The sequence below is a fragment of the Eucalyptus grandis genome, chromosome 5 (genome assembly GCF_016545825.1).
Source record: "Eucalyptus grandis isolate ANBG69807.140 chromosome 5, ASM1654582v1, whole genome shotgun sequence".
Taxonomy (NCBI): domain Eukaryota; kingdom Viridiplantae; phylum Streptophyta; class Magnoliopsida; order Myrtales; family Myrtaceae; genus Eucalyptus; species Eucalyptus grandis.
The window spans coordinates 39,764,431-39,784,942 of record NC_052616.1 but is presented as its reverse complement, the minus strand read 5'-3'; the positions used below and the strand labels follow the sequence as shown (position 1 = coordinate 39,784,942).

The 20,512-nt window shown below is 38.7% G+C and overlaps 2 protein-coding genes across 3 annotated transcripts; both read left to right on the top strand.

The window, feature by feature from the left end:
• The first annotated feature begins 6,174 nt into the window (after window positions 1-6,174).
• Window positions 6,175-10,068, top strand: LOC104446970 (aquaporin NIP1-1). 2 transcript variants are annotated; one of them, XM_039312525.1, is made up of 6 exons: window positions 6,175-6,211; window positions 6,385-6,507; window positions 6,642-6,866; window positions 7,363-7,560; window positions 9,306-9,367; window positions 9,836-10,068. In XM_039312525.1, exons 2-6 carry the CDS (start codon window positions 6,388-6,390, stop codon window positions 10,044-10,046), a joined length of 816 nt encoding a protein of 271 aa, XP_039168459.1. In that variant the 5' UTR covers window positions 6,175-6,211; window positions 6,385-6,387; the 3' UTR covers window positions 10,047-10,068. The 2 variants fall into 2 exon arrangements, with proteins under 2 accessions (XP_039168459.1, XP_039168458.1); XM_039312524.1 differs by having other exon boundaries at window positions 6,189-6,211; window positions 6,382-6,507.
• Window positions 10,069-17,453: 7,385 nt separating this feature from the next.
• On the top strand, window positions 17,454-20,512 carry LOC104445057 (aquaporin NIP1-1). The gene is made up of 5 exons (XM_039312573.1): window positions 17,454-17,689; window positions 17,825-18,049; window positions 18,529-18,730; window positions 19,473-19,533; window positions 20,007-20,512. The coding sequence occupies exons 1-5, from the start codon at window positions 17,570-17,572 to the stop codon at window positions 20,224-20,226; spliced, it is 828 nt and encodes a 275-aa protein (XP_039168507.1). The 5' UTR covers window positions 17,454-17,569; the 3' UTR covers window positions 20,227-20,512.

Genomic DNA, 20,512 nt, shown 5'->3' with positions numbered 1-20,512 from the left:
AGTTCCTGAATTTTAACACGATATGCAATATCGTCTCTAGACTTTGAATTTACTCCACTTGGTCCCTAAACTATTTACAAATGTTAAATATAGCTTTTTCAGTTTGCTTAAACGACAAACATATCTGACTTCTACTACACTGACCCAACATTGTCTCGATTCTAGCATCAGTCTTGTTTGAATTCCACCCAATCGACTCAACATTAAGTGTGTTTCTAATAGTCACACTGTTCTAGAAACTTTTTTAGACTAATCACCAACGAATTGGCCGTGGTGGAAATACAAGGGGGGACTCAAAACAATTTGACAGATGTGAGCTAGCGAATTCGACTATTCCTTCTCGAGATAATTTCTAGGGATTAAGCTCTAAGAAACTAAATCTCTCTTTAGCCCAGGCAGAATTAGAAGATTTAAGGTATGTTGGCTATCGCTAAACTTGGGTTTCTTCTTTTGGTGCCAACTGCAAGTTAAGGAAGATTGATAGAGTTCTTGTTAATCCTAAGTGGAGCCAAGACTTCTCCTTCTCGGAAGCCTCCTTCCTTGCCCCAAGCATCTCCGATCATACTCCTATCATTGTTAGAGTTTTGGCCCCTTCTCATCAGAGAAAATCTTTTAAGATCTTCAACTTCTTGATGAAGCATCCAGCCTTTAGTGCAATTGTTAATTAGGTATGGGAGAACCCGGGTGAGGGAGTCCCCATGTACAAACTGGTTTGCAAACTAAAGATCCTCAAGGGCCACCTCAAGCAACTCAACAAGGAATCTTTCTCTAATATCTCTACCTAAACAGCATAGGCCAAGAATTCTTTACGGGTCACCCAAGATGCCTTATAGCAGGACCCGACAAGTCTTGTGCTTGCTGAGCTTGAAAAAACCGGCTGCGGACATTCTTGAATCTTAGGATTTAGGAGGAATCCTTCTTTAGGCAGAAGTCCAGGATTAGATGGCTTAAAGAATGAGACCGGAACACCAAATTCTTCCACCATTCGGTCAACAAAAGGGCTTTAAGAAATAGAATCATTTCGGTCCTTGATGCCAAGGGTAATCCAATCACTAATCCAGGTTTGGTGCAGCAGCGTTTTGTCAACCACTTCCAAGACCTTCTTGCGCCACAGGAGTTGCTAGGGCAGCCTACTGTCTAGGAGATTTGGGCGGTGGTCAAACATACCCTCAATGATGAACAGGTCAGATCTCTATATCGTCCTGTTTCTGATTTAGAGATACGGGATACCATCTTCTCTCTAGCTCGCGATAAGGCTCTCAGACCGGATGGCTTTAATGTCGAATTTTTCAAGCTTAATTGGGAGACAGTTGGACCGTCAGTGCTTGCTATGGTCAAAGACTTCTTTGTCACTAGGAGGTTACTACGTGAGATTAACAACATGATTTTAGTCTTGGTTCCAAAAGTTCCCAATGCTTCTACGGTCTCTAACTATAGACCTATTGTTTGTTGTAATACAATTTATAAATGCATTACCAAGCTCTTGGCTAATCGTGTAGCTATTGTGCTTCAAGCTTTACTCAGTCCACCTCAAAATGCCTTTGATAAGGGCTGACGAATCAGGGATAACATCCTCCTCACCCAAGAACTATTTAGTGGCTTCCACCATGATACATACTCGCCTAAGTATGCTATCAAAGTGGATTTCCAGAAAGTTTATGATACATACTCCCCGAGGCCGACCCCCCTATCATTCCTATCTCTCCCTCACGCCATCTCTCTCTCCCTCTTTCTCTCCCTCTGGGTTGCCGCCCCACCACTGCCACCCCCACGCCATCACTGTCGCCTTTCGTCTCACTACCCGTCATTTCACACAATGCCTTTACCTTCACCGTGAGCTTAAGCCATATGTCTCCCGATTCCATTTGTGTCCTGATGTTGTAATTGAACTTCCTAACCCTTAGCTAAGGTGTTGTATTACATTGGTAGAGTGGGTCGAGGTTCTTGATCACTTGTGAGATTATGTATATTTTGTTGTTTAAACTATTATTGCTTGGTTATGTGAGATTTCTATGTTTCACTTGTGTGAAAATTTTGTATGGTTTGCTCATATGTTTTAAAGCACGCTTCGAGCCATGAACAGGTCTCATTGGTTTGGATTCGCTTCGAGGCATGCTAAGACGAACCTCACTTGGCAAGTCAGTATTGAGGCGTACTGATTCAAGACCTTGCTTGGTGTAGCTTGATGCCTTGACTAGTCGATTCGGGCCATGAACGTTGTGTTGTGCCGGGCATAATGTATGGTTTCAAAAAGGTAAAGCATATTATACACTTAGCATGATTCACACCCTCAAGCCTTGCTTATATCGGCTAATGAATTAAAGATAAGAAGCTGGATTGTGTTGTTTGTTTGTATCATCACATGAGGGAATAATTCTAGCCGTCACCCTTAGATTATGGGCATTGCCTAATTAAGTTCGAATGCCTAACAAACTCGTTGTTGGAGGATCGTTGTCACCCTTAGATTAGGAGACGTTGCCCGATTAAGTTTGAATGCTTGACCGACTCATTGTCGGAGGATCACCGTGACCCTTGGATTATGGGACATTGCCCGATTAAGTTCGGATGCCCGATAGATTCATTGTCGGAGGATTGCTGTTATCTTTGGATTAAAAGGACGTTGCCGATTATGTTCAAAAGAACCAATGGATTTCGGTTGATTAATAAATAAGTCCCGTATACTTGACCTTATATTATTTACGTGCATATGTTATTTGCTATTGTCTCGACCTTAAAAGACATGCACATATTTTATATGTTATTATTTGTCTCACGCATGTTTGATATGGCATTTTTTGAGATGTGTGGAACACATGCGAGACACGTGCATAATTAATTGTCATTTTTAGTGATATGGAACGCATGTGCATACTATAATTGTTGTTATTTGTGACATGAGAGGTACATGGATGTTTTGAAACTTGTTATTTGAGTCTCAAAAGCCATGGTAATATATTAGAAGCTAATATTTGACACATGAGAATATTATTGCCTATTAATTGCACTATATGTGGCATGTGTGAATTTTGTTACAATTATTAGGACTCGAGGAATTTGTGTATGTTGTTAAAGTTATTAATGGGCATATTTAGATATCTCATAGATTCATGATAGGACGGATGTCTAGGTAGAGGAAAAGTTTCCTTCATGTTCATAGTTAAGACAAAACAAAGATTTTGCTATTGATTAAAATCGATATATTGATGCGGTTATGTTCACCTGCTTATTCGACAACAAGGCATCCTCCTATCCAAGAACTTGTAAGTTTGCTTATTGAGTCCATGACTCACTCCATTGATTTTTTCAAAATTATAGGCATGGAGGTCTTACATTAGTTCTGGCGTTGCAATCTTGCTAGAGCTAAGATTTACCATGATCTTTTTGAGCGTAGGACATGTGATGGTTGTAAATTCATTCCCCCAAAATAGAAGGGCTTAAAAAAATAACTGATGTTATATAAATAGTTGTGCATTTACAAGTGGTCATTTTCCTAGCCTATTGTTGTAGTATGGGAATTTTTATTGTGCAACCGCTTCCGTATGCTCTTAATAGAAAGATAAAATGAATTGGGATGACGACATGCCTAGGATGTCACGAAAATAACCCCCACTGCTCGTGACCCTTGAGATGGAGTTGGAGTCATTACAATTAGGGTTAGCTTTAGTATGAGAATATCCATAAAGATCTATTAGATAAAAAAGAAGAAAAAAGAAAAGAAGAAAAGTTTACTTTCACGAGAGACATAAGCCCAATTTAAGTTTACAAACAAAAATAAATGAAATGGTCCAAAACTTTCCTCAATGGATCTTTTTTTGCCCTATTTGGTCCCATCATAGAACAAAACAGTCTCTCCAATATCTTTGTTAGTAAAAGAGCATTAAAAGCATCAGCTAATTATGGCACAATCCAATATTTATTCTCATTCTTTGGTCTGTTATACTCTAACTATCATCTATCTCTTAGACTCTTACTCTAACGCTTTGTAGACACACCTCCACTTTTACTCTCATCTCTCTCAAATCTTTACTTTGTCATTCTAGAGCATGAAATTAAACCGCACGGTTGAAAACTAAGGCCCTATTTGGCAACGCTCCTAGGAACAACTGATTATATTATTTTGTTTCCCAAAACAAAAAAATGACATAAATTTGTTTGATAATTTTTTTTTCCTCAAAGCAAAAATCCATTTTTTGTTCCTGAGAATAGTAGAATCGACAAGTAGAAAAAACTAGTTTTTTGTTCCCAAAAACAATTTCAGAATTAAAACCAACCTTTTCTTTTCTTTTTTCTCTTTTTCCCCCTTCTTTTCTCATTCTCTCTTCTTCTTCCTCCACTGGCCATTGCTGCCACTGCAGACAATCATCGATGACCTTCTGGGTGAGATCCAGTGAGCAACCACAAAAAAGGAGGATGAAGAAGAGAAAAGGAAAAAGGAAAAACAAAAACAAAATAAAAATATAATAAAAGCACTAAAATTTTTAAAGAAACAAAAAAATTTAAAAATCCTACCAAATGCATTTCTATTTCACGAATAGAATTTTTGGACAGTTATCAAGCATCTTCAAAAACTCAGAAATTATTTCCAAGAATATAATTAAAAAAAACAATTTATGAACAAAAATTATTTTAAAAAACAAAATGATTACTAAAACACGTCATAAATATCCCCTCTCCATCCAATTTCATTGCCATTGGCCACATACCTAGTGGGCAAGATGTCAAAGATAAGGTCAGAACCCATAATGCCAAAGAGGCATCCCATTATGTCCCAAAAAAAAAAAAAAAAAAAAAGAGAGAAAAAGAAAAAGAAAAGAAGAAGCATCCCATTAAGGAACTTTCCTTTCCTCTAATTATAAATCCAATAGGCGTGCTCATCTTAAGGATGCGTCTTTTTGAAGCTTAGGTCCTTGTCCCTCTCTATATCTCAGCAACGGTTGTTGAAGTTGCCTTCAATGCTTGGTCGGTTCACAGGTCATCTATTTTCATTGGAAGTGTCTTTTATTTCCAAGACAAATCCATGTTTTCCATTGCTTCCACTCATCTAATCCATCATTTTCTACTAATATTTCAGAGAAAATGCCCAGGATAAGAAGCAAACAAATTTTCAAGCTTGACAAGAAGGGAAAAGAAATCACCATGGGTTCGCTCCGCTTTACATTTGGAAATAAGCTGGCCCCATTTATACTTATATTTGAGAGAGAGAAAGAAGTGGATAATGACTGGGTAATAGTTTGAATTTCAAGGAGATAACACCGAGGAAGAAATTAAAAACACTTCTCTTTTCCTTCATTCAAAAATTTACTCGTGTGATTAAGTTTGGATGTCAGACAGACTCGTTTTTGGAGAATTGCTGTCACCCTTGGATTAGAGGATGTTACCCGATTAAGTTCGGATGCCCGACAAACTTGTTGTCAGAGGATCGCCATCGCCTTTGTATTAGGGGATGTTACCCAAATAGATTCAAATGCCTGACGAATTCATTGTCAGAGGATCGCCCTAAAGAAAGATAAACCATCCTTCGCACTCCCGGTAAGATAAACAATTGATAACCTTCTTTCCCAACCCGAGTTGTTGGAACGAACCGAACTTTCCGAGTTATCCACCCAAACTAGCCAACAAATACATAGTCCTCCACACCTTGCCTAGGAAGAAGAGACAACAATGAAGCTTTCTTCTTGAACCTTCAACACCAGCAACATCGCCAGCCTACTTTGTTTTTTCCTTCTCATTTGACCAACGCGCTTTTGATATTAACAATTATCCTAGCTATTCCCCACCCTATTCCCCCATCGGGTAGGCAAAAGCCATTAGAATCGGTAGGTTCACATGAACAAGCAGTAGAGGAATTCCTAACAGAAGAAGAAGCATACTCAGAAGAATTATTCAGCTATTTTGATTAAGAGACGTTGCCCGATTAAGTTTGGAAGAACCAATGAATTTCGATTGATTAATAAATGAATAACGTATGCTTGACCTTATATCATTCATGTGCATGTATTATTTGCCGTTGTCTCGACCTTGAAAGTCACGCACATATTTTATATGCTATTATTTGTCTCGTGCATGTTTGATATGGCATTATTTGAGATGTCTCCTTGAAAATTTCAAACTATTACCCAGTCATTATCCACCTCTCTCTCTCTCTCTCTCTCAAGTACAGTATAAATGGGGCTGCTTTTTTCCAAATGCAAAACGGAGCGAAGCCATATCGGTGATTTTTTTCCCCTCTCTCTCTCTCCCTCAAGTACAGTATAAATGGGGCCTGCTTTTTTCCAAATGCAAAACGGAGCGAAGCCATATCCGTGATTTTTTTTCCCTTCTTGTCAATCTTGAAAAGCTGTTGTTTGCTTCTTATCCTGGGCATTTTCTCTGAAATATCAGCAGAAAATGGCAGATCAGACGAGTGGGAGCAATGGGAACCATGGAGTTGTCTTGGAAATGAAAGACACTTCCAACGCCAAGGAAGAAATTAGAAGCACTTTCTTCTCTTTTCCCTTCATTCAAAAGGTTACTTGGGTTCTCATCTCCATCTACTCTTTTTCCCCCAATCCCTTCCTTCTTATTTTCCTTTTGCCCTTTTCGTATTCACCTGGATGTTCATCAATCTTTTGTTTGATCGCTTATTTCTCAAAACGTTGCAGTTGATCGCAGAGGTCTTTGGGACTTACTTCTTGATATTCGCGGGTTGTGGGTCTGTGGCGGTGAACGTGGACTACGACAAGGTGGTGACGCTCCCGGGGATATCGATGGTGTGGGGCTTAGCAGTAATGGTGCTGGTGTACTCAGTCGGACACATCTCCGGCGCCCATTTCAACCCAGCCGTCACCATTGCTTTCGCCACCTGCAAGAGGTTTCCGTGGAAACAGGTGCAACCATATCTCTTCCAAAGTCATAACGCTTCCTATTTAAGATATGTTTCAATCCGTGTCAAATGCTGAGCGCTAGTGACCTGGCAGTCATTAAAGGCCTGTCTAGATAGCTTTGTTTAGATCACATGACTCTAACAAGCCACCGCTTTTAGAGGCCATTAGTTACTGGTTAGGTGTATCTTTTAGCTAGCCATTGAATGGTTTGCAAGAGCATAACCCGAAATTTACATATACCGGGACATACTGAATCAATCGCATTCTAGAAGAACGTCCGAATTATTAGTTTACACTTTTGAATGAGCTTGACTGATCCAATTTTTTTCGATCCAAGATTTATCACGATCTCTTATTCTCATTTGCAATCTCATGTTCTCTATCTAAGTCTTGACTCACGAAAGCATTAACTTAGGCAATTAATGGAGGGAGGGCTCTTTTATTAATTTTTCGCTAAGCTAAAACTTCCTCTCTGTTGCATCTTCTTCTTGGCGTGCAGGTGCCTCCATATATATTGGCACAAGTTTTGGGATCAACGTTGGCGAACGGGACACTGCGGTTGCTATTCACCGGCAAGCTGAACCATTTCCTTGGGACTCAACCGGCCGGTTCGGATGGGCAAGCATTTGTCTTTGAGTTCATCATCACTTTTTACCTCATGTTCATCATTTCCGGCGTTGCCACCGATAATAGAGCAGTAAGTTCCAACTTCTTTCTTTTAATTACTTGCTGATAATTGAGGAAATTTTAAAGGAAAATTCGTCTACAAAAAATAATAAAAATTAATGATCAATCTCTTTAAGAGGAGGCGGGATAAGAAAATCTCAAAAATCGCACGAGATCACAAAGAAACCTCGTGAAATTCTTATAGACATGAAAAATAATTAACGTGTTTTGTGCATATTACCTAGAGGCCGGAAGGCAGCGGCCCCGCCACCCAACCAACCTTAGGTTCTTTCCCGCTTCTTCTTGAACGACTTCTCCGACAACCCTTTTTGTGTCAAAACGGCTCGATCCTAAATTCTTGACAAGAGAGCTCTCCCTCTTGACAAGAAAACGGTGGACCCACTTCTAAGTTCTAACGAAGGCTGGTCATTCGTGTTCTAATATCATATCATTTCCTAGTTGCATCGAATCATGTTATAGAAAAACGCTATATTTCCTTTAATTGCGCCATAAAATTTCTTATGTTGAATTCATGTCACCGTTAAGGTTGGAACGTGTTATTTTGTGTTAGTGAGAAAAGTGTTAAAAAAACTCATATATCTTTTGCATTTGTGCCAATTTAATCCTAAACATTTTTTTGGTACCAATTAAGTCCTAAATCTTTTTACTTTGTGCCAATTTAGACATTTCCGGCTAATTTTGGTCGGATTTTATAGACTAGACACCGCCGGCTGACGTGGCCCGACTAATGTTAATATGAACAACTTTTAATAATATTTTTGAATTCTTTTTCTTTTTCTTTTTTTTTCTTTTTTTCTTTTTATTTTTTCCTTCTCCTCCTTCTTCCTCCAGTCGGTCGCCAAACCTCAGTGACTGGCCAGAGGTGACAACCGGCGAGGTCGAGGTCAACCTTGCCAACCACCTCGCTCGTCGCCGCGAGAGCGGCCTCGCACTAGGCGATGAGGCTCGCCTTTGTCGGATCTAGCAAGGGTCGAGCCTCACCCATGGCCGGCGAGGGCGAGCCCCGCTAGCCTAGCGCAAGGTTGCCCTCGTGGCCTAGGCGTCCTTGAGCTGGCCTCGAACCAAGCTGATGGGGCTTGCCCTCCCCAGCCATGGGTGAGGCTCGACCCTCGCCAGATCCGGCGAGGGCGAGCCTCGTCTCCCAGCGCAAGGTCGCCCTCACGGCCACTAGCGAGGTGGCTCGCAAGGTCGACCTCAACCTTGCCGACCGTCACCTCTAGTTGGTTGCTGAGGTCCGACGACCGGCTAGAAGAAGAAGAAGGAAAAAAAAAAGAAGAAATATTAAAAAATACTAAAAAATTATTAAAGTTGTCCACGTTAGCCGATTGGCGTCTAGTCAGCAAAATCCAGCCAAAATTAGTCAGAAATGACTGAATTGGCATAATATAAAAAAGTTTATGACTTAATTGGCACCAAAAAAATGTTTAAGACTAAATTAACACAAATGTAAAAGGTTTATGATTTTTTTTACACTTTTCCCTTGTATTAGTAATCATCACCAAAGGATAGGGAGAATCGCACAATATTTAATGCTAGATATATTTATTATTAGTTTATCACATGCTAGTTGATAAGACTTCTCGCCAAACATTTGGCCCACAATTCTTCTAAAACCGATTTAAACATACGTTCCAGTCACATTAGATGATATTCCGCGTCTTGGTTTTTAAATTGCAAAAGGATTTTAATATACGAACTTCAATTATCATATTTTATATGTCCCTTTCGGTGATTAGTAAATTTAATTCGGTGCAGATAGGGGAGCTCGCTGGCCTCGCTGTTGGTGCAACCGTTTTGCTCAACGTGATGTTTGCAGGGTATTGATCTTTTCAATTCCTTATATCTTCATCTTACCCTCATCTCAGGCCGAAAAAGAAATGTTGACGTGATTATTGACTGACTAACATCTTTTGAATAGAAAATTTGTACCCGATTGATTACGTCGTTTAAATAAAGAGCATCATGGGTAAGTTTTATCTTATAAGATATCGCTGGCTCAATTATTATATAAATTTCATGATCTACACCATTAATGGAAAGATCATCATCAACCTCTTCTTAAATTACACTCCATGTATGTACTTTGACTATCGATACAAAAAGAAAGTCATATAAATTATCGATATCATTTTCCTCGTATCTCGGACCAAACTTCTATCACCCCGAGAAATCAGGTTGAGCAACGAATTTTCATTTTGCTGAGAAACAAAATAATAATTCGGGCAGAAATTAAGTATTTCAAGATGATAATCTGTGTTTTATTTTTTTTTTTGGGTGGTGGTTAGGCCAGTAACGGGAGCATCTATGAATCCAGCGAGGAGCTTGGGTCCGGCGATAGTGTTTCACCACTACGACAAGCTGTGGATCTACATCGTGGCACCAACAAGCGGGGCGATTGCCGGGGCATGGATCTACAACCTGATCCGGTTCACCGACAAGCCCATCCGAGAGATCACCAAGTCCGGCTCTTTCCTCCGAGGGCAGAGCTCTTCTTGAGTCAAACTCGTTCCACCCACCCACCCACCCCTTCCCCATCCTCCCTCCTCTCTCTCTCTCTCTCTGCGGTCAAACTTGCTCCGCCTTTTAGTTCTCTTTTGACTTTTGCTAATCATGCGTGCATTCATAGTGAAAAGGCTTTTTCTTTAGTTCAATTGATGGTTTATTCCCTTCTCTCTGGAGTTGAAATGTTCACGCGTTGTAATTGTACTTAGGAAATTACTTTTCTAATGATCCAAACGATGATTCCAACCTACTGAGGTCTACAACCTCGGCCGGTTCGCTGACAGGCCCCTCCAAGAAATCACCTGGTCTGGTTCTTTCCTCCCAAGTTTCGCCGGAAGTCCCTATCCTTGATCTCTCTCTCTCTCTCTCTCTCTCTCTCTCTCTCTCTCTCTTTCCCTCTCGTATCGAAGTTTTTCTTCTCTGTTTCTCCTTTTATTTGTGGAATTGAAACGTGAAGAGCTGTCGTGAATGTTGATAAATTGTCTTGTTCCTCTCTCTTTCCCTCTCGTATCGAAGTTTTTCTTCTCTGTTTCTCCTTTTATTTGTGGAATTGAAACGTGAAGAGCTGTCGTGAATGTTGATAAATTGTCTTGTTCCCGTAAGAAATTGTTTCCTTTCTTGCTGCAGTAGGAGAGATTTCCCTCACATGTCGTAGGTGACTCGTGGAAAACTTGAACTAGCATGAGCAAAGGATGAAAGAGAACCTTTAAAGAAGCATCCCCAATTAGGATTTTCATTTCGAATTTGAACCTTTAAAAAAGAACCTACAAAAACCATAATCGATTTAGCATTTTCATTTCAAATTGTATCGGATATCAGTTAGGATTCTGATCTTACTTACAAATATGCTTCTTCTTCTTTTCCTACTTTATCGCTCCTTATGTCCGGAAGTTACGCACCACAAAATCCGCCTATCCAAAACGCTAGCACAATCCACCGCCTATAGCTTTAGGCCGCCGCCCCGCCCCCGCCACCGCCACCGCCACCCGCGATTGACACGTCAAGTCGATCCACCATGATGCCACCCCAAGCCAGCCACTGCGTTGTTGCTGCTGCTCCTCCACCCCAAGCGAAAAATGTTTTAAGTATTATTATCTCATGGGGTAAATTTTAGGATTTTTTGCGGTACTATAGTCTCGGCTATGTTCATATTTATGAATCAATCAGAAATCAAAAGGTTACCTGGAGGAAATTAACCAAAGATAGGAGAAAGCATTGCCCTTTTCGTAGGCAAGCAACGCATTTACTCTCTTTTTTGTGTATAATTACATAAAAATTCTTAATACTATCGTACGGATGTTAATTCAGTTCTAAATATTTCAATTTACTCCTAAATATTTTGACAATTTACTAATATAGTATTTCCCATTAATTTTTCCCAAAAATCATGACGTGGACGCTAGCTATTATGTGGTACGATCGGCACTAACATGGACACTATTTGTAATTTTAAATTAATTTATTTTTTTTCTAAGTTATTTATATTTTCCATTTTCTTTTCTTTTCTTTTCTTCTTTACTATGGACCTGTGAGGGTGCTATGGCCCTCTTCTATGGCCAGCAACCTTGGGCGGCCACCATCGAGGCCTCAAACTAGTAGAGGGAAAAAAGAAAATAGAAAATAGAAAGAAAAAAAGGAAAAAGAAAAAAAAACTCTAAAAATTAAAAATTTGCAAAAATTCTCTATGTCAAGGATTTTCAGTCAAAATTAATTGGAACAACTATATTGATAAATTATTTACAGGTCTAGGATTAAATTAACCAAATTAAAAATTTAGAACTGAATTGACATCCGTACAATAGGTTTAAGAAATTTTCGGTAATTTTCCCGAATTAACTTATGATAGTCAAGCCAAGTAACACGAGTTTATGGTGGAGCAAAACATTTAAACCGGTGTGGGTAGTAAAAAAAATATGTTGGTTTTAAAAAAAAATGGAATGATTAATTTGAGGAGAGGCAATTTTAATGAAGATCTAATAAAAAAAATCCCACATAAATTTCCCTTGTACAGTTAATGTTGAATTGGTTTTCCAAAATCATTGCACGATTGATTTCCTGATATGCATACGTGAGACGGGCGGTCTGAAAGCATGGTGAAAGAGAGCTTCGTTCCAACTTTCCGATTCCACACCTGTTCAGTTCCTGTGACTAAACAACATTCTATAAGTTTATCATGATATAAACCCGAAATTGTGAAGGGTTGCTCAAATGATAAGCTTGTCCAACCCGGTCGCTCAAGGCTAAACAGATGGGAATTAATCCTATTCTCAAACTTTCTTTTTTTTTTTTTTTTTTGGTCAGTCTATGCTCAAACTTTCGGACACTGCATTATTATCAAAAGATGGATATTCTTATCTGCCTTCAATTCTTGCATACTTAACAAAACTCCCAAATAAGATCAAGAGGTACGTGCACAATTTTGTAACGCGGTCATTGATTTATATAGTATTTTAAATTATTATACGAATGTGATTAACTTCAAATGTTGTAAAATTTCTTACACATCCATTAGCATTTGACACTAAAAAAAAAATGGAAGGTAACATAGATTATAGATTGTGAATGTTGGAGATAAATAACATGTCTAGAGACGTTGGAATATATCATCTTTTAGAATCTTGTGAAATCATTATCAATTATTTTAAAAAGAAACACAATAAGGTAAATGTGTGCTTAGTTTTTTTTTTTTTTTTTGGTTAAAAAAATTTGTGGTTAGTTGACTATAAAATATTCTAATCGGAACCACTAGAAGTTCGGTAGGTGGTTTTAGGTTCATCATTCTGGTGCTACAAATTTGTTCTTTAATTAAGTTTGTGCATGAGCGATAATAGTATTTATAACCTATATATTAAAAAACCGATTGGAAGAAATTTTATTGAGTTGAGGATGGATGAATAAAGCCAAACTAAAAGTCAAGATTCTTAATGCCATAAAAGAACTCCAATAGAAGGATTTGATATTTGAAATGTTAAATTTATAACCTACCAATTAAAAAACCGGTTGAAAGAAATTTTATTGAGTTGAGGATGGATGAATAAAGCCAAGCTAAAACCACTGGCCGCGGTGGCTCCGCTGGCAAGTCTTCCCCATCGTGGGGGACCCACTGACCCTTTCTCGGAGGGCGAGGGTTCGACTCGCCGCGGAGACACTTGACGTCTTACCCATTCCAAGGGGGTGGTGAGCCTCCCGTGGGGCCCCAAGGTTTACTCTAGCCGCCCACAGCGTATAGGGCTTCCCTGGGACATCAAAAAAATAAAAATAAAGTCAAGCTAAAAGTTAAGATTCTTAATGCCATAAAAGAACTTCAATAGAAGGTTTTGATATTTGAAATGTTAAGTTTATAACCTACTAATTAAATAACCGATTGAAATAAATTTTATTGAGTTGAGGATAGATAAATAAAGCCAAGCTAAAAGTCAAGATTCTTAATGCCATAAAAGAACTTCAATAGAAGGTTTTGATATTTGAAATGTTAAGTTTATAACCTACTAATTAAAAAACCGATTGAAATAAATTTTATTGAGTTGAGGATGGATAAATAAAGCCAAGCCAAAAGTCAAGATTCTTAATGCCATAAATGAACTCCAATAGAAGGTTTTGATATTTCAAATGTTAAATTTATAACCTACCAATTAAAAAACCAGTTGAAAGAAATTTTATGAGTTGAGGATAGATAAATAAAGCCAAGCTAAAAGTCAGGATTCTTAATGCCATAAAAGAACTCCAATAGAAGGTTTTGATATTTAAAATGTTAAATTTATAACTTACCAATTAAAAAACCGGTTGAAAGAAATTTTATTAAGTTGAGGATAGATGAATAAAACCAAGCTAAAACCATCGACTGTGGTGGCTCCGCTGGCAAGTCTTCCCCATCGTGGGGGGACCCACTGACCCCTTCTCGGAGGGCGAGGATTCGACTGACTATGGAGACGCTTGGCGTCTTACCCATTCCACAGGAGTGGTGGGTCCTCCCGTGAGGCCCTAGGGTTTACTCTAGCCGCCTGCAGCATACGAGGCTTCCCTAGGTCTTCAAAAAATAAATAAACCCAAGCTAAAAGTCAATATTCTCAATGCCATAAAAGAACTCCAATAGAAGGTTTTGATATTTGAAATGTTAAGTTTATAACCTACCAATTAAAAAACAGGTTGAAAGAAATTTTATTGAATTGAGGATGGAAGAATAAAGCCAAGCTAAAAGTCAAGATTCTTAATGCCATAAAAGAACTCCAATAGAAAGTTTTGATATTTGAAATGTTAAATTTATAAACTACCAATTAAAAAACCGGTTGAAAGAAATTTTATTGAGTTGAGGATGGATGAATAAAGCCAAGCTAAAACCACTGGCCGTGGTGGCTCCGCTAGCAAGTCTTCCCCATCGTGGGAGGGGGGGTGCGCATTGACCCTTCTTGGAGGGCGAGGGTTCGACTCGCCGCGGAGACGCTTGGCGTCTTACCCGTTCCATGGGGGTGGTGGGTCCTCCTGTGGGGCCCCAAGGTTTACTCCAGCCACCCGTGATGTATGGGGCTTCCTTGAGTCATAAAAAAAAGAAAATTAAGCCAAGCTAAAAGTCAAGATCCTTAATGCCATAAAAGAACTCCAATAGAAGGTTTTGATATTTGAAATGTTAAGTTTATAACCTACCAATTAAAAAATCGGTTGAAAAAAATTATATTGAGTTGATGATGGATAAATAAAGCCAAGCTAAAAGTCAAGATTCTTAATGCCATAATGCCATAAAAGAACTCCAATAGAAGGTTTTGATATTTCAAATGTTAAGTTTATAACCTACCAATTAAAAAATCGATTGAAATAAATTTTATTGAGTTGAGGATGGATAAATAAAGCCAAGCTAAAAGCCAAGATTCTTAATGCCATAAAAGAACTCCAATAGAAGGTTTTGATATTTGAAATGTTAAATTTATAACCTACAAATTAAAAAACTGGTTGAAAAAAATTTTATTGAGTTGAGGATGTATAAATAAAGCCAAGCTAAAAGTCAAGAAACTTAATGCCATAAAAGAACTCCAATAGAAGGTTTTGATATTTGAAATGTTAAGTTTATAACCTGCCAATTAAAAAACTGGTTGGATGAAATTTTATTGAGTTGAGGATGGATAAATAAAGCCAAGCTAAAAAGTCAAGATTCTTAATGTCATAAATAAAGCCAAGCTAAAAATTTATAACCTACCAATTAAAAAACCGGTTAAAAGAAATTTTACATTTGGAAATAAGCAAGCCCCATTTATACTTATATTTGAGAGAGAGAGAGAGAGAGAGAGAAGTGGATAAAGACTGGGTAATAGTTTGAATTTCAAGGAGATAACACCAAGGAAGAAATTAAAAACACTTTCTTCTCTTTTCCTTCGTTCAAAAGTTTACCTGTGTGGTTAAGTTTGCATGCCAGACGGACTCGTTTTCGGAGAATCGCTGTCACCCTTGGATTAGAGGATGTTACCCGATTAAGTTCGGATGCCCGACAAACTCGTTGTCAGAGGATCGCCGTCGCCTTTGTATTAGGGGATGTTACCCAAATAGATTCAGATGCCCGACGGATTGATTGTCAGAGAATCGCCATCATCCTTGGATTAAGAGACGTTGCCCGATTAAGTTTGGAAGAACCAATGAATTTCGATTGATTAATTAATGAATAATGTATGCTTGACCTTATATCATTCATGTGCATGTATTATTTGCCCTTGTCTCGACCTTGAAAGTCACGCACATATTTTATATGCTATTATTTGTCTCGGGCATGTTTGATATGGCATTATTTGAGATGTGTGAGAGACATGCGAGACACGTGCATTACTTGATTGTCATTTTTAGTGATATGGAAGGCACGTGCACGTTATAATTGTTGTTATTTATTACGTGAAAGGCACATGGATGTTTTAAAAGTTGTTATTCGAGTTTCAAAGGCCATGATAGTATTTTAGAAGCTAGTATTTGACAATGAGAATATTATTGGCTTTAATTGCACTATATGTGGCATGTGTGAATTTTTATGCAATTATTAGGACCGAGGAAATAATGTACGTTTTTTAAGTTATTAATTTTTATGAGTATGAGATATCTCGTAAATTCCTGATAGGATGGATGTCTATGTAGAGGAAGAGTTTCCTTCATGTTCATAGTTAAGGCAACGCAAAGGTATTTGCCATCAACATATTGGTGTGGTTATGTTCACGTGCTTGTTCGATAGCAAGGCATCCTCCTATCTATGGACTAGTAAGTTTACTTATTGAGTCTATGACTCACTCTGTTGTTTTTGTCAGAATTGTAGGCATGGATATTTTACACTAATTCTAGAGTTGCAGTCTCGCTAGAGGAGGTAAAATTTATCCTGGCCATTTTGAGCATAGGACATGTGGTGGTTATAATCCATTCACCCACGATAAAAAGGGCTTGTGAATATAATTGATGTAACATAAGTAGTTGTGTGTTTGCAAGTGGTTGTTTTCTTAGCCAATTGTTGTTGCATGGGTATTTATTATGTAAACGTTTCTATATGCTCTTAATGGAAGGCTAAAAAGAATCAAGATGACAACACGCCTGAGACGTTGCGAAAATAACTCTCGCTGCTTGTGACCCTGAAGATGGAGTTGCAGTCGTTACAAATAGGGTTGGCTTTAGTATAAGAATAACCATAAAGATCTATTAGATAAAAAAGAAGAAAAAAGAAAAGAAGAAAAGTTTACTTTCAGGAAAGAAATAAGCCCAATTTAAGTTTACAACAAAAAATAAATGAAATGGTCCAAAACTTTATCTATTTTCCCCTATTTAGTCCCATCACAGATAAAAACAGTCTCTCCAATATCTTTGCTAGTAAAAAAGCATTAAAAACATCAGCTAATTATGGCCCAATCCAATTTTTATTCTTATTCTTTGGTCTATCATACTCTAACTATGGTCTCTCTCTCTTAGACCTTTAATCTAACACTTTGCAGACACCTGTACTTTTACTCTCATCTCTCTTAAATCTTTACTCTATCTCTTGTAGAACGTGAAATCAAACCCCACGCCTGAAAAACTAAATATCCCCTCTCCATCCAATTTCCTTGCCACTGGCCGCAAACCTAGTGGGCAAGATGTCAATAATAAGGTCATACAACATATCATGAGATAATGCCAAATAGGCATCCCATTTGAGGAACTTTCCTAAATTATAAATCCAACAAGCCTGCTCATTTTAAGGGTGTGTCTCATCGAAGCTTACGTGCTTGTCCCTCTCTCTATATCTCAGCACTGGTAGTTGAAGCGGCCTTCAATGCCTGGTCGGTTCACAGGTCATCTTTTTCAACTTTTATCTCCTCGAAATTTTCAAACTATTACTCAGTCATTATCCACCTCTCTCTCTCTCTCTCTCTCTCTCAAGTACACTATAAATGGGGCCTGCTTTTTTCCAAATGCAAAACGGAGCGAAGCCATATCGGTGATTTTTTTTCCCTTCTTGTCAATCTTGAAAAGCTGTTGTTTGCTTCTTATCCCGGGCATTTTCTCTGAAATATCAGCAGAAAATGGCAGATCAGACGAGTGGGAGCAATGGGAACCATGGATTTGTCTTGGAAATGAAAGACACTTCCAACGCCAAGGAAGAAATTAGAAGCACTTTCTTCTCTTTTCCCTTCATTCAAAAGGTTACTTGGGTTCTCATCTCCATCTACTCTTTTTTCCCCCAATCCCTTCCTTCTTATTTTCCTTTTGCCCTTTTCGTATTCACCTGGATGTTCATCAATCTTTTGTTTGATCGCTTATTTCTCAAAACGTTGCAGTTGATCGCAGAGGTCTTTGGGACTTACTTCTTGATATTCGCGGGTTGTGGGTCTGTGGCGGTGAACCTGGACTACGACAAGGTGGTGACGCTCCCGGGGATATCGATGGTGTGGGGCTTAGCAGTAATGGTGCTGGTGTACTCAGTCGGACACATCTCCGGCGCCCATTTCAACCCAGCCGTCACCATTGCTTTCGCCACCTGCAAGAGGTTTCCGTGGAAACAGGTGCAACCATATCGCTTCCAAAGTCATAACGCCTGCTTCCTATTTAAGATATGTTTCAATCCGTGTCAAATGCTGAGCGCCAGTGACCTGGCACCGCTTTGTTTAGATCACATGATTCTAACAAGCCACCGCTTTTAGAGGCCATTAGTTACTGGTTAGGTGTATCTTTTAGCTAGCCATCGAATGATTTGCAAGAGCATAACTGGAAATTTACATATACCGGGACATACTGAATCAATCGCATTCTAGAAGAACGTTCGAATTATTAGTTTACACTTTTGAATGAGCTTGACTGATCCAATCTTTTTCGATCCAAGATTTATCACGATCTATTATTCTCATTTGCAATCTCATGTTCTCTATCTAAGTCTTGACTCACAAAAGCATTAACTTAGGCAATTAATGGAGGGAGGGCTCTTTTATTAATTTTTCGCTAAGCTAAAACTTCCTCTCTGTTGCATCTTCTTCTTGGCGTGCAGGTGCCTCCATATATATTGGCACAAGTTTTGGGATCAACGTTGGCGAACGGGACACTGCGGATGCTATTCACCGGCAAGCTGAACCATTTCCTTGGGACTCAACCGGCCGGTTCGGATGGGCAAGCATTTGTCTTTGAGTTCATCATCACTTTTTACCTCATGTTCATCATTTCCGGCGTTGCCACCGATAATAGAGCAGTAAGTTCCAACTTCTTTCTTTTAATTACTTGCTGATAATTGAGGAAATTTTAATGGAAATTCGTCTACAAAAACTAAAAATTAATGATCAATCTCTTCAAGAGGAGGCGGGATAAGAAAATCTCAAAAATCGCACGAGATCACAAAGAAATCTCGTGAAATCCTTATAGACATGAAAAACAATTAACGTGTTTTGTGCATAATACCTAGAGGCCGGAGGGCAGCGGCCCCGCCACCCAACCAACCTTAGGTTCTTTCCCGCTTCTTCATGAACGACTTCTCCGACAACCCTTTTTTTGTCAAAACGGCTCGATCCTAAATTCTTGACAAGAGAGGTCTCCCTCTTGACAAGAAAACGGTGGACCCACTTCTAGGTTTAACGAAGGCTGGTCATTCGTGTTCTAATATCATATCATTTCCTAGTTGCATCGAATCATGTTATAGAAAAACGCTATATTTCCATTAATTGCGCCATAAAATTTCTTATGTTGAATTCATGTCACCGTTAAGTGGTTGGAACGTGTTATTTTGTGTTACTAATCGTCACCAAAGGATAGGGAGAATCGTACAATATTTAATGCTAGATATATTTTTTATTATTTTATCATGAGAAAAGTGTTAAAAAAGTCCTAAACTTTTTGTATTTGTGCCAATTTAATTTTAAACATTTTTTGGTGCCAATTAAGTCCTCGATCCTTTTACGTCATATGTACCTGTTGGTAATTAGTAAGTTTAATTCGGTGCAGATAGGGAGCTCGCAGGCCTCGCTGTTGGTGCAACCGTTTTGCTCAACGTGATGTTTGCAGGGTATTGACCGTTTCAATTCCTTATATCTTCATCTTACCCTCATCTCAGGCTGAAAAAGAGATGTTGACCATGATTATTGACTGACTAACATCTTTTGAATAGAAAAATAGTACATGATTGATTACGTCGTTTAAATAAAGAGCATCATGGGTGAGTTTTATCTTATAAGATATTGCTGGCTCAAATATTATATAAATTTCATGATTTACACCATTAACGGAAAGATCATTATCAACCTCTTCTTAAATTACACTCTGTGTGTACTTTGACTATTGATACGAAGAGAAAGTCATATAAATTATCAATATCATTTTCCTCGCATCTCGGACCGAACTTCTATCACCCCGAGAAATCAGGTTGAGCAACGAATTTTCATTTTGCTGAGAAACAAAATATTAATCCGGGCAGAAATTAAGTATTTCGTGATTATAATCTGTGTTATTTATTTTATTTTACTTTTGGGTGGTGGTTAGGCCAGTAACGGGAGCATCTATGAATCCAGCAAGGAGCTTGGGTCCGGCGATAGTGTTTCACCATTACGATAAGCTGTGGATCTACATCGTGGCACCAACTGTCGGGGCGATTGCCGGGGCGTGGATCTACAACCTGGTCCGATTCACCGACAAGCCCATCCGAGAGATCACCCAGTCCGGCTCTTTCCTCCGAAGCACCGCCCGAAATTGCTCTTCTTGAGTCAAACTCATTCCAACCCGCGGTCAAACTTGCTCTTCTTTTTTGTGTTCTCTTTCGATTTTTGCTCATGATGGGTGCATTCGTAGTGAGAAGGGTTAGTTTTCTTTACTTTAATTGATGGATTATTCCCTTCTCTCTGCAGTTGAAATGTTAACAGTTGTAATTGTATTTTGGAAATTACGTTTCTAATCATCCAAACGCTAATTCCAACCTACTGAATTCTACAACCTCAGCCGGTTTGCCGACAGGCCCCTTCGAGAAATCGCCCGGTCCGGTTCTTTCCTCC

Coding starts and splice junctions, on each gene's coding strand:
- LOC104446970 (XM_039312525.1), top strand. CDS start 6,388: ATGGCAGATCAGACGAGTGGGAGCAATGGGAACCATGGAGTTGTCTTG. Junction 6,508..6,641: donor CTTTTCCCTTCATTCAAAAG/GTTACTTGGGTT, acceptor AAAACGTTGCAG/TTGATCGCAGAGGTCTTTGG. Junction 7,561..9,305: donor TTGCCACCGATAATAGAGCA/GTAAGTTCCAAC, acceptor AATTCGGTGCAG/ATAGGGGAGCTCGCTGGCCT.
- LOC104445057 (XM_039312573.1), top strand. CDS start 17,570: ATGGCAGATCAGACGAGTGGGAGCAATGGGAACCATGGATTTGTCTTG. Junction 18,731..19,472: donor CACCGATAATAGAGCAGTAA/GTTCCAACTTCT, acceptor AATTCGGTGCAG/ATAGGGAGCTCGCAGGCCTC. Junction 19,534..20,006: donor CTCAACGTGATGTTTGCAGG/GTATTGACCGTT, acceptor GGTGGTGGTTAG/GCCAGTAACGGGAGCATCTA.